This window comes from Rhynchophorus ferrugineus, unplaced genomic scaffold, assembly GCF_030347505.1.
Source record: "Rhynchophorus ferrugineus isolate W39M unplaced genomic scaffold, kcgeb_rfMv2 rfM2, whole genome shotgun sequence".
Taxonomy (NCBI): domain Eukaryota; kingdom Metazoa; phylum Arthropoda; class Insecta; order Coleoptera; family Curculionidae; genus Rhynchophorus; species Rhynchophorus ferrugineus.
In genome coordinates this window covers 18525870-18539952 of record NW_027472581.1, presented here as the reverse complement: position 1 = coordinate 18539952, position 14083 = coordinate 18525870, and the positions used below count along the sequence as shown (strand labels likewise).

At 33.0% G+C, this 14083-nt stretch overlaps 1 protein-coding gene across 7 annotated transcripts in view; it reads left to right on the top strand.

The window, feature by feature from the left end:
- Positions 1 to 14083, top strand: part of Exn (Ephexin) — a 115896-nt gene that overhangs the window by 66956 nt on the left and 34857 nt on the right. For all 7 annotated transcript variants that reach the window (XM_076394107.1, XM_076394105.1, XM_076394111.1 and 4 more), the window contains one exon: positions 7226 to 9302. In XM_076394107.1, coding sequence (XP_076250222.1) covers positions 7243 to 9302 — 2060 coding nt within the window. In that variant the 5' untranslated portion in view covers positions 7226 to 7242. The remainder of the gene's footprint in view (positions 1 to 7225; positions 9303 to 14083) is intronic.

Below are 14083 nucleotides of genomic sequence, written 5' to 3'. Positions count from 1 at the left end.
CCATTTCTGTAACAAAATCTAATGCAAATCTAACGAGAACCAAAAACCTACCTCAAAATAGCGGAAAATCAATACAGCTGAACTATATTCATCGTACTGAAACTAGGTAGGTACTTTCTTTACGCACGGTTGTCAAAGCAACGCCAAAAACGTTTCAATAGTGCTAACACAGCCTACTAGATTAATTATGCCCATTAAATATGCAATGTAATAACAATATTTAAAATTAGATCTTCGCGAGATCAACTTTGCATAAATATTATATTTGTACAGGCAGTAAAACTTACGTATCGTTTTTTTATATTACTAAATGACAAAACTGCTACTAGAGTGAAAAACCATCGAGCAATGAAGAAAATTATGACTAATTACGTACACACTATTCTCTAGAAGTACAGGCCACAAGAGTCTACTCATAGGAACGCCCGGCTTGCGCTCTATTTTTTTTTCTTTTCCACATTGCCAGTTCTTGTAAATTATTTGTATATTTCAAGAATATAATATATATTGAATATATTTTCATATATTCATAAATTATTGGAAATATCGTTATAAAGTCAAGTTCAAATTTTGATATTTGAAGTTTAGTGATACAAATGTCATTTTTTATAATATACTAAAAGTAATATTAAGAAATTATATTATAAAGAGGATTAATTTTAAAATAATTTTTATTATAGAAAAAAAAAGAAAATAAAAAATATGTATGATAAATATAATTTATTTATCCGTATATAAATATAATCGATTTTCTATAAACATACTTTTAAGCTGGAGAAGCTTTGATATAATCTTATAAATACCTGGTCATTCACACGCAAATCTAGATGTGCTACAATTAGCAACATAGCTACCCTTAACCTTGTTGTTCTTTCAGTATTATCTTTCCACGCTTCAATTCAATTGAATCAGGTTTGATTTTCATGTTTGTTTTTCAATTTTCTTATCACTACATTGTTTCGCATCATATTTCTTTGAACTTTTATATTTACAGGTTTAATTTTGTCCAAAATATGATGATTTTACTATAGAATTGAATGCAATTTGCAAAATTTAAATAAATAATAATATATCCTGAATGACACCAAATGTCTGTTTAGTAGTTCACAACTCACAACTAATTACAACAATATTCACAACTAAATGATTTATACAATATTGCCTACTATTTAAAACTAAGTACATCATAATACTTAACTCTTTGTTTAACATTTGTGATTGTCCTTACGCAAAAGTGCGAAATCCGACAAAGATAATGATCCCAGTCACGCGAGTAACCAGTCTGGGTAAGACCGGATGTCTGGGATGATTTATAAGTTGGTCACTCGCCATTCGGTACGCTTAATGCCGATGACAGTGATTCGAAGCCCACGTTAAACTGTAGGTCCATTCCAGATAAACCCTCGTTGGTAAAAAAGGAGACTTTAAAATGTATATAAAAAAATACAAATACATACAAATGCTACATCCAAATCAATAGACTTTTTAACCCTACTTATAAAATGTTAAATTAATTAACTCGGATAACATATTCCTATATGTAATACAAAGATAACAAACACAAAGTATAGTAAGATAAACAGAGAGCACTTAATGTAAATAATAGATAATTTCAACGTCGAAAGAAAAATGCGGCATCTAGCTGAAGACAACATCGCACAATGTCCATGTTAACCCAATACCGATGATACATTACTGTACAGGCCTAGTAAAAATGGTAAAAATGTTTTTTGCCCTGGCTAAATGGCATGTTTAATTAATGTATTTAGTAAATATTAAAATAAAAAACAACATTTTGCCTCACAATAACCCATTGTCCCATACAATAATATATAATTGAAAGCAAAATCACAATTTATCCTTGTTATGGAACATCCATCTTATCCTCCAGATTTAACATAAGTCTTCTGGATGAGTTCCTAATCAGAACAAAATATTAATATATATCCGCTGTCACTCTGTCTTGACTCTTATTTTAATGATATTACTAAAAACAACTGGCTGGACGTTTTTAAACTACAGAAATGATGCTATATTTGTTTTAGTTTTTCGCTATTAAGAAAAAAAAATTGATAAGATCAACTGATATTTTTCATCTGATGTAATTACACAATTACAACTAAATGCATTGTACCAGTATTAACATTTCTATCAAGGCTTATTTACTGATAAGCTTTATCAAACAATCACCTTACAGCACTTGATTAATAATCGTAACCGTCTCCATGAGAAACTGTAATTTTGCGACCGATTCAGTCAATAAAATCGTTGGAGCTTTCGCAACAGACCTCGTCCTTATTAATTGCGAACATGTCCTAAATGATGATGTATATTTTATCGGTATTATAAAATAACTTAGTCGGAAAACCCCATCGTTAAAAGGAAAACGGATGTATTGTACCATTATTGAGCTTTAATAATTCGTACGTCCGCTAATATAACGTATGAGGTCTATTTGGAAAGTTAATTAACTCAACACCAACTAATGGACAAATTAACATCAACCGAAACAATAAAATATGCCGCATGTATGTACGAGGGGTAATAATTTGTTTTTCAATCAAAGGTGGCCATAACTTTATATTTTAATAGGTTTAATCTGCGATGTCTAACACATGGGCTTAACACATAGATGGCACTAGTTCTATAGCATTCACCGCTTTTTCAGTTAGTACTAACCTTCAAAAAAACTTTTAAAATTTCATGTTCTTCTTTCTGCTTATAAGTTTGTGCGTTATTATGCTAAGAGTTACACTACGTTTGTTATTTTCAAAACAATGGATCAAAACCATTTTCGCGTTTTAATTTTACGTGACGCCATTCACGTAAATTCATTTTCAAGTGAAGCGATGGCTTGAAAAGTATTATAATAACTTCGCTCCATCAGAAACAACAATAAAATGTTGGTCTGCTGACTTCAAATGTGGTCGTAGAGAAACCGATAATGCAGAACGCAGTGGTCGTCTAAATCAGGTGGCAAACCCAGAAAACATTATAAAACCACAAAATCGTTTTGAATGATCGAAAAGTGAAGTTGAGCGTGAGTTGCTAACATCGTAAAGATATCAAAAGAACGTGTTGGTTTTATATTGCATGAGCATTTGACTATGAGAAAGCTTTGTCCAAGGAGGATGCGTTTGCTCACTGTTGACCAAAAACAAAAACGTGTTAATTGTTCTGAACAATATTTGGCCATGTTTAAACGTAACAAACCGGAATTTTCGCATCGATATTTGATAATAGATGAAACATGGATCCATCGCTTCACTCCGGAATCATAACGATCGTCATCTGAGTGGACAGCAACTGGTAAACCCCGTTCAAAGAGCCTGAAAGCTTAACATTCGGCTGGAAAAGTTATAGCCTCGGTATTTTGTGATGTGCGTGGTGAAATATTCATCGATTATCTTGAGAAGCGAAATACCATCAACAGTGAATACTGTATAGCGTTATTGGCCTTGTTTCATCAAGACAACGCACCGTGTCATTAGTTAATATTATTATTAGTTATTAGTATTCGCCATAGTTGGCTTCCAGTAACTACTGGCTGTTCGCAGACCTCAAAAAAATTCCCACTGATAAGAAATTTCGCCCGAATGCAGATATTATCACTGAAACTGAGACCTATTTTGAGGCAAAAGATAAATGGTTCTACAAAAGTGGTACTGAAATGTTAGAGCGGCGTTATTATGTTGATGAATAAGGCCAATTTTGAACAAGAAAAACGTGTTTTTTTTTTGTTACGCCCGAGATTTTTCAACCCATGTTATTAATAAAAATGAGGCCTAACCTGTTATCAACAATGTTATTTACATCGACATTATGTTAACTATACATTAGATATAATTAAAAGTACTTAAAATAGTCAAAGCGTACATTAGACTGCACTCTTTTCTACCTGGAACGAAAATACACTTGTTTGAAGTTTTTTTTAACCCTCACACCATAGAGACACATTGGAATGTCTAATTATGACACAAAATTATTAGAATAATATATAAATAACACACTGCACCCATATAAACCCTCCAGTGCGACCAAAACAACTACGTCACACGCAGAGTAGGAATGTTTTAGCCCGCATTTAAAATTATGTCAATTTTTCATTGAATATTAAGGAAACTGTTATGAAATGTAATGAATGGTAGAACAATAACCCGTCCAGTAAATAATCATCTGCAATGAATTTAAAATAATTAGCAAGTAATATATGAATAATGTTAAAAATAAATTGCTTGTCCCTGGTAATAGTTGAGAACCTATAACTATCCTTTCAATACACGACTACCTGTTCGGCATTATAATGTGTTTATGATAGTTTTTCAATTATTTATTGATTTATTGTTTTCGTTGCAAGGCTATCTTCGATTACGTGATAGGACTGTCGTCTTTTGTGTTCTCCGCCATTTGTTTTTCTTTTGTTGATCGGTATTCGCGGTGCGCATTCCTTCCTTTCGCATGCACCTTTTGTCAAGAAACAAACGAACTCGCGAAGCCCATTTTCGCGGCTCGTTTTTATTTAATTTGTTAAGTTTAATTATACAGAATAATTATCGATTATTAATATATAATATTAAATTATCCAGTTTTGTGAATAAAGAGTAGTACAAATATAGCTATAATAATGGAATCAAAAATGATTACAAATTATAGTTTATTTCGACTATTTGTTAATAAACAATTTCTATGGTAAAAGACTTAGCAGCCTGTGCAAAATTCTTTGGTTCGAATTAAACCGAAACATGGTTGTAAATTTATATCTCTCTATCATAAATTTCTCTATCATAAATTTATAACAGTTTTAATAACAGGTCAATAGAAAAGTCTCCGGCCTGACACATAGATGGCGCTACTAGAATTAAATCCATATGTTTTTTAATTAGCCCTAACCGTCAAAAGATGCGTGTATAAATTTGACAGCTGTTGAATCATTAGTTTGTGAATTATAGCATTTTGAGTGAAGCAACTTTTGTTATTGTGAAAAAAATGGATAAAAAGGAATTTCGCGTGTTGATAAAATATTGCTTTTTGAAGGGAAAAAATCAACCATCAAGGATTGGTATGCTAAGTTTAGACGTAGAGAATGCATATAGATTCGCAGTAGGAAACAGTGTAAAATCCATTAGTGAAAATCACCGATGGCTATCCGTAGTAAATCACATGGGCAATTATTTTCGACAGTCAACTGTTGATTGAATCCAATCAAAGTGAAAATAGTTAAAACAAACAATTTTTGTTCCAACCCATGGAAAATTGCACTCAATTTCATGGAGAATATTTTAAAAGACCATACATTCAATTTCGATAAGCGATATTTCTTTTTCATTATTACGTTTGAAATTTACATATCAGTCCTTTCAAGATTCTCTCAAACAGTGAAATTAATTGGTCAGCTTCTTTTGGGCGTAGGTGTGTATCTATATCTATATACCAAAGCTTATTGTCGAAAAGGTTCTTTACAAATGTTTTTCCGTGAAAATTGGAACCTGAAGGATTTTACCTTAATATCAACTTGTTGACAGATTACCTAACATTTGTCTAAGTTTAGTGTACTCGCGTAAATTTATTGTCAGGGCTCACTGGTTTTGAACAATATTTATTTCCCAGTATAGTCATAACAAACAAAATAAATAGTTTTATTGTTGTTTAATAGTTTGTAGTAATTATATCTTACGTGACAACATATTTAAGACAACACACCTTAGAGTTAGTTATTTGTTTTTTTTTTCAATTTGTAGTAACACTGTTATCAATTATCAATATAACCAAAATTAACATGATCTAATCCATCTTAATACAATAATTAATATAACAGGTTAATTGAAAAGTCCCAGGCCTACCATAGTCAAACACATCTTTTTGGCAAAATTATTTTTTTTATTCAACACAATTCCCTCCAATGGTAATTATAATATATAACTATTATATATATATATATATATATATATATATATATATATATATATAAGTATTATATATATATATATATAATATAATTATATATATAATAATTATATATGATTATATATAACTAATTATAGCGACCCTCCAACTTTTCGATACCATTTTTGTAGTGGGCTTTGTCCTTTGCTCGAAAATAGGCCTCAGTTTCGGCGATCACCCCTTCATTCGACGAAAATTTCTTCCCAACGAGCATTCTTTTGAGAATATCTGGAGAATATGGTGGATAAGGAAGCAGTTCGAAGCTCAATTCATGGATTTTTCCAATCGTTTTCACCGACTTGTGACAGGGTGTATTGTCTTGGTGAAGCAGCACTTTCTTTTTCTTCAAATGCGGCCGTTTTATCAACGATTTCATCCTTCAAACGGCCCAATAACGCTATGTATTGGTCGCTGTTGATGGTCCTTCCTTTTTCAAGGTAGTCAATGAAAATTATTCCATGCGCATCGCAAAATACAGACGACATAACTTCGTCAGCCGACTATTGCGTCTTTCCACGCTTTGGAGCGGGTTCACCATGTTCAGTCTACTAAGATGACTGTCGATTGGACTTCAGAGTGAAATGATGGAGCCATGTCCATTGTCACATATCGACGCAAAAACTCGGGTTTATTACGCTTGATCATCTTCAAACAGTGCTCCGAATCATCAACTCGTCGTTGTCTTTAGTCAAAAGTGAGTTCGCGCGGCACCCACTTTGCACAGAGCATTCTCATACCCAAATATTCATGAATGATATGATATACACGTTCTGTTGATATCTTTAAAGTGTCTGCTATTTCATTCAATTTCAATTTACGGTCATTCAAAATAATTTTGTGGATTTTTTAAATGATTTGGTTGGTCTTTTGGGCGTCCACTGCGTTCACCGTCTTCGGTGCTCATTTCACCACGTCTAAACTTAGCATAATCCTTGATGGTTGATTTTTAATTGCAGGCCGGGGACATTTTAATTGACCTGTTATATACCTATAGCTTATAACAGACAGAAGATACATTTTTGTTAACAAAACAGCTAATTGTTAAAAACAAGAGCAAGAAAATATTTTACAAAAATGTTCGATATTATATATTGATAAAAAAAACACATGCACTTATAGTGCAGTTTATAATATCTCAGCTTAATTTTATTATATTATCTTCTCGAATTTCTTTAAAACCTTAATACATTTCGTCCTCACAACATAACGCTATACGTATGTCAATAATATACTGTAACAATGTTAGATGCTGATAACTTATCTCGTGATTTTATGGTTTCAGATAACAGCTACACCGAAATGACAACAGTAAACTGGCAAAACGCTATAGCGTTCGACACGTCGACCGTTATCCTGGAACTTCCGTACGCCGAAGTAGCTCTGTATCCGGTATTGACCGATATCCAGTCGAACAAGTCGTTCCTGCACTCGGCTGGGTTAAACAAGAGCACTCTGCAATTAAAACGCGCGTTTCTGGAGCAATCGATCAACGACCAACAGCCCGAAGATGTTCAGATGGACGAGAAATCACTGATGGTGATCCAGTCGGAGCACAAACGTCCCGCGCCGAAGAAGATTAGTTTCAAGATCAAGAAGCAGTCATCATTACACAAGAGAAACTTCAGCGTGCCTCGCATCACGAACATACCGACAAACAAAGTGGCGGAGTTGACGAAGAAGTTCAACGAAATGGTGGAAAACCAGACGATGTCCAGGGAACAAGTGAAAATGTTGGTTAAACGGGTGGATAGTGTTTGCGGCGATCCTGAGAAAGTGAAAAGAACATTAACAGTTGGTATGCATCGAGATAGTTCTAAGGTAGCGCGTAAACCGAGTGTCAAGACGAAACCAACGTTAGAAGGGAAAAATCTGGTGATAATCAGAACAAAGCCCGGCAGAAAAAGCAGCATGAAAAAGGAGCACAATGATAAATTGACCGTCAGAGTGAAAACTACCAATACGGAACCGGAGGAAACCATCCCACGACCAACCACCTTAAATATAAACAAATCTCTGAATATTCCCAACGCCATCATCGAAACCTCTCCGAACGGTACGTCAGTTCGAGAAGCGATTGAAATATTCGAAAGGAAATCATCACCGCCCGTTAAACCTAAACCGACTGAAATACCCGTACAAAAAGCTCCAACAAAAGTTAAACCAGAAATACCTGAAAAATCGCCAATCCTTATTTCTCTCAAAGATGTCTCAAAATCTGCTTCCGTTCAAAACAAAGAAATCCCAACCGATAACACAACTGCATCAATCGAGAATGATTCCAAAGAAACTGAAGAGTTCGATGAAGACAAAGTACAAATCATTAATATCCCAGCTGTTTTACCTCAACGGAGATGCGACTCGATGTACGAGACCATGCACCTTCGAAAAATATCGCCAGACCCCAAATTCAAATCAGCCGAGAATATCTATAAGGACGATTCGCGTTCATCGCTATCGATCCAGCCCAATTACTCATTTCTGTGGAGGGACAAATCGGCATCGGTTCCCATCGCAAATTCGAAAGTACCCACCCCAGAGGATATGAAAAAATTACCGCCTGATATTCCGCCGAAACCTAACGTAGAACCGATCAAACCACCGTTACCACCGAAGATAATTCACAAAAACGCTCTTCCGTCTAAAATTTCAAAACCAAACTGTGATAGGAAATTACCAGATTACGAAGAAATAGGTGCTCCAGTTTCGAGCGAACTACCAATCGGAAGCGACGAGACATTCCAGAACTACGACGAAATCACCAAGCCGGTTGATGAGGTCGAAAAATCGGAAAAAATCTACGAGGAAATCACGAGGCCGGATAGTGCCGTCGCATTCGAGCATTACGAGGAAATCGTCAAGGAGGAGAAGATTTACGAGGAACTGAAACCGGTTATTAGTAAACCCGATGATGGTTACGAACCGATAGGATCGAAACTCACGGACACAGTGTACGAGGACGCGAGGGACGAGAATTTTTATGAGACCCTTCCGGTACCACCGATGCCCCTGAGACGACAGAAACAGGAACCTCTACCACCTAGGCCGCCATCATCCACCAGGCAGGAAGAGAGCTTATACAACTGCTACGAGTCGATATATACCGAATCGAAGAAGGATGGTTATTACGAGAGCATCAACGGTTCGCAACTTACTGATACTGAATCAAATCGGGATAGTGTATTGTCGTCGGACCATAAAAGTAACAGTCTTTATGGCAAAGCCATACCTATGTGGGATTGTAATAGTGATGGAGCTTACTACAAAACAGCTAGTGATATTAGTAGTGATCGTGTATCAAATCGCAGTGATGAATGGGAGGACATGACTGACAACGACGAAGAAGAAAACAAATTTATCATGTAAGTATTTCTTTCTGTTATAATTACAAATGATTATAATAACGACGAATGATTATAATACTAGAGTCAGTCAAAATCCTTAATAAAAAGTATAATGACATTTCTCCTATTTTTTCATGGATAATAATTATATTATTTCCGAATAATGCTTTATCTTATCTATAAAAATCCGTTTGTGAACTGACAGTTAATTTAACTTCCATGGATAAAATATATTTTCATTTAATTTAAAAACTATAAATGTTTCAATATCCTATCATCCGATCGGCTTTTATTTTATCATACTGATATATGGTTCTTCCAATAGGCACGCCATAAATGACGTCGAATATATTGCCAAATACGGTTTGTAAAAATTTCAAATTCGTTTTAAACCTGTTTTTCCTTCTCATTTTACCCTAGCTAAAAATAAAGACAAAATCCTGATGCATCGGAATATGTATATGTATACAAAATATAGTGATAATAATTAGAAGTTATAAATCACCAAACATTGTTAATCAAAAGTCCAGCTTGATGCGGCAACATTGCTACGTTCTGACGTCATACATTTCAATGAGGTACATTGACTATTTTATTGGATAGACAGCTTCTATATCTAAACAGGTACTAAATTTATTTTAGTAGAATTCAACAAACTGAACAAAGGTACGTTTTAAACAACTTCCTCTGTGTTATAATGAAAATGGGTCATCACCATCAAATGTAATATGAGCGATTGTCTATTATCATCAATTAAGGTAAATCCCATCGAAAGATAAATTATATAATAAAATCGGAACAGAATAAGTATCACTCTTCTTTCTAAACCATTGCGCGTTTTACTAATTATAATATAAATCATTGATTTTTTATTTAAATCTTATTCAAAATTTGTTTTAATATAAAATTATTAACGTAAAAACCACGAATGGCAAGTGGTTATCAAATAAATTATAAAATATAATTTTGCTTCACTCTTTATAAACTAAAATTAGTTCAATATCATCATATTATATCAAATAGTAAATATGCATGAACTAAAAGATTGTGTCTGGCTGCCGTTTAAATACTACTAATGAGATCATAAACAAAATGCCACAAACTTCAACATCTGTCTCGTTAATTTCAATTAATAAAAAAAAACAGGGGAAGTTTGTATTAATTGAACCATTTAAAAGTCACACAAAGAACAGTCCAGCAGCAGTAACGCTGGGATTCAAAATTACATTTATTTTAGTGGGTGCTTCGCTAGATATTTTTTATTTACAGGTCACGTCATCTTAAACATGCTGTGTTATATATAAGTATAATTAACTTATCTTTCTGATAACTTGATCATAATGTTACTTTGCAGTATACATCCGTTTTTTTAATCATAATGTCTTTCTGAATAATGAGTCACTATCGTATTACTTTATTTATTTATGGTGAATCATATTAATTTTAGAATATCATTTGTTGTATTTAACAAGGTATTATATTATTTTTAAGTTTTTATTTAAAATTACAATCAACAGAAACAAAAATCGCCCTAAAATGTCATGTGTTTTGGAATTAAATAAATTAGCTTCATTATTGCTTGATAACATACATGATCCAGACTAAATTTTTATAGTCTCAATGTCCAGAGTTCAAATTGAGTGTAGAATATGGCGAATGCGAAAGGTATTAACAGAATTAATATAGAAATGGAAAAATAACATGGGCTAATACCATAACATACATTCATATCATTTTATAACCGTCTCTCTCGACGTGAAGTATAAAATAATCTCAAAATTAATCTAATTAAACCGTGATTTTTTTTTTCATAACATGAAAAACATTATCTGCTTATGTGTTTTGATTTCTATTAGTAATTTCAAGAAGCCCATATATTATATCTTTCTTAAAATACTTCAAATAAATTATTGATTTAATACCGTATACACGTTGTAATACATTTGTTTCGAGGTATCATTAAATAAACTAGTTATCAAACTATGATTCACTTTGCTCGTTTTTGTAATGCCTACCGTTCTTTGTTTAAATTACTTTTTAATACCGCGTATATTTTTGTAGAATTATGCATTCGCTTGAAATTGATATGAAATATCTTTTGAAGAGTAATAATATCTTTTTAAGACCTATTGTGACATTTTGCACATTGGTTTGGCTCTCGTCAATAAATGTCTTGAATAAATTGTGACAATGAATATGAAATCTACTAAACCAACATATGTAATACAAATCTCAGTTATGTTATGATGTTGGGGAAAAAGTAATTTCGTTATCAGTATCAAACACTAATCAGTAATGTACGTGCCGCTTTCATCGCTGCCTTTTGACACTTTTCGGCTAAAACCGTAATATCATCACTGTAAGACTTTCTTTCGAGGCGGAATACTAAGTAAAGAAATTACCAATACATCGACAGCAACAATTGGATGTTGGAAGGTCTTGGTTGTACAGTGGATACTCAAAACCTCCTCAATCATTCGCAACTTTTGCAGAGTCACTAAAGTTTGTTAAGAAGCAGGATTATCGTTGTTATATAACGGCCTATTTCATTCGCATTAATTGTTGACAGTTCGGTGCAGCTTTGCAATGGTTTCAAAATTGGTCACTCACTATTTACCAAACTATAGTTCGTCTCATCCTTAATTTTATCATATGCTTTTGAAAATCGTATTCTGTTAAAGGCAATGTCTGGATGTTCTATTAGCCCTCTTCGTGGGTTATCTCTACACCATTTAAAACTTATGTTTCCTAACATCAAAGCGATCTTGATTCGTCACCCGCTTTCTTTTTGGTGAATCCATTATTTCGTTATATATTGTTCTTCTTTTTTTGAGAGATTTTATTAATAGGGCTGAGGTTAATATTCAGTGCAGCTGCAATACGCTAAAAATATTTCCAATAAAAACTCTAGCTTAAACTCAATCATTAATAACCTCTCTAACGCAGTTTAATAGCAAGAGGAGTCATTAAATCGTTCCTGCTCGAAGTAACTGATTAGAGATCGCACTTTATAGCCATTTATTATTATAAATAATGTTTCAATGATCGCATCCGACAGTATTCTTTTATATTTATCTCTCTAACTAAGATAAAATAAGAAAGAAAAATTCGCCCCGAGTTTACAGCGATGGCACTATATTCACCGGAGCCTAATTCTGGATATTCATGGCATGTCCACAAGGATTTAAATTTACAACGTTGCTAGTTCTTATAAATTATACGTACATGAAGAGTATAATATAAATAGAAAGATCTCGAATTCTCAAATTAACCTAAAATCTCATGTGAAACTCAAAAAAAAAAGTTCAAATATAAGTTTACTGTGTTGTTATATTAAGTTTATATATTATGTATAAGTTATTTAACCTTTTATAAATATAAAAGTTTCTTCCTTTAAAGTAAGGTAGGTATGCAGAAACTAAGATTGTGGCTCATATAACAACCTACATCCTGTATTTTTGACCCCATTTACCCACGCTTCGACACTTGTAGCATCACTTTTATGTTTTTTACTTGTGGAACTCAATTGATTTGCTTGCTGAATATTATATAAATATTTGGGAGTCAATAGATCTAGTCGTTTCAAATTGTCATTGCTTAAATTAGCTCGGGTTTCATCCATTGGAATTTTAGCAGCTAGTTTGGCTGCAATCACATTTTTATCTGAGTTTAATATAAGATATAAGAACGCCAGCCTTAAAAAATCTTCAAGCGAGCCGAACTTCAATGTTTCATGTTCAATTGTAATGCTGTAGAATAACTATGTGATCAACAAGCGGTTATTTTGATACACTCACATAAAGGTAATCGAGTCATATTTATCTGTACTTTTACATTATCAGGGTCAACTATGCCTAAAATATAATGAATTTGATATAGAACTGAATCCAATTTTCATAATTTAAATAAAAATTGAATGAATATGCACCTGGATTGAATGTCATCATATGTCTGTTCAGATTAAAAGTGTTATAATAGCTTTTTTGGCAATATTCGCAAATCGGTGATTACTGCCCACCTTTTATAATCAAAATATGAACAGTACAAGAACTGTAGAATAATATATAAACTAGAATAAACTAGAAGCAAAAAATTCTTAACCGTAAAAAACTTCTTACCAGTACCAGGGCCAAATCCAAAATGACCCTTGTAGTTCGTTGGATGCTACCTCTCGATTGATTATAATTGGCAACGTCGCTAAATGAGGCGAAAACTACCGAAGTTTAACGATTTTCGGTAATGATTCGCCATAAATAGCCACTAATGTTCGACGTCATTTATGAGGTGCATTGGCGGTTTTATTGGACGAACTGTAATTGTTTTTCAAAGTCTTTCTTCAACTGGAACAGTAGTTTAATATATTTAATTAATTACTAAAAAAGCAATTCGGAAACCAAACTGAAAGGATGATATATAGGATTTAATAATTTTAGCAACTGATAAAACTATGTTTACTGTGATTATTTATTAATTTAGTTGTTTTTTAAACCTGTATATTCTAAGCGTAATATACTCTAAGGGAATATTTAGCAAAATCGGTGCGTGAGTTCATAGTTGAATAATAAATACATCTACAGTAATAACGATAAACTAAGCTGGTTTAATTTTATTACTAAAATGGTGGTAGTAAAACATTTAAATAATAACGTGCTATGATGTAAGAGAAAGTGATTAAATTGCTTATAAATGTTATAGGGGCATAAACAAATGTGAAAATGATTAGTGTTCTGATGATTAATAGCCTGTGTAGATTCTATGTATTACGGGAATAATTTAAACAAGCGGCCTCTAAGAATTCC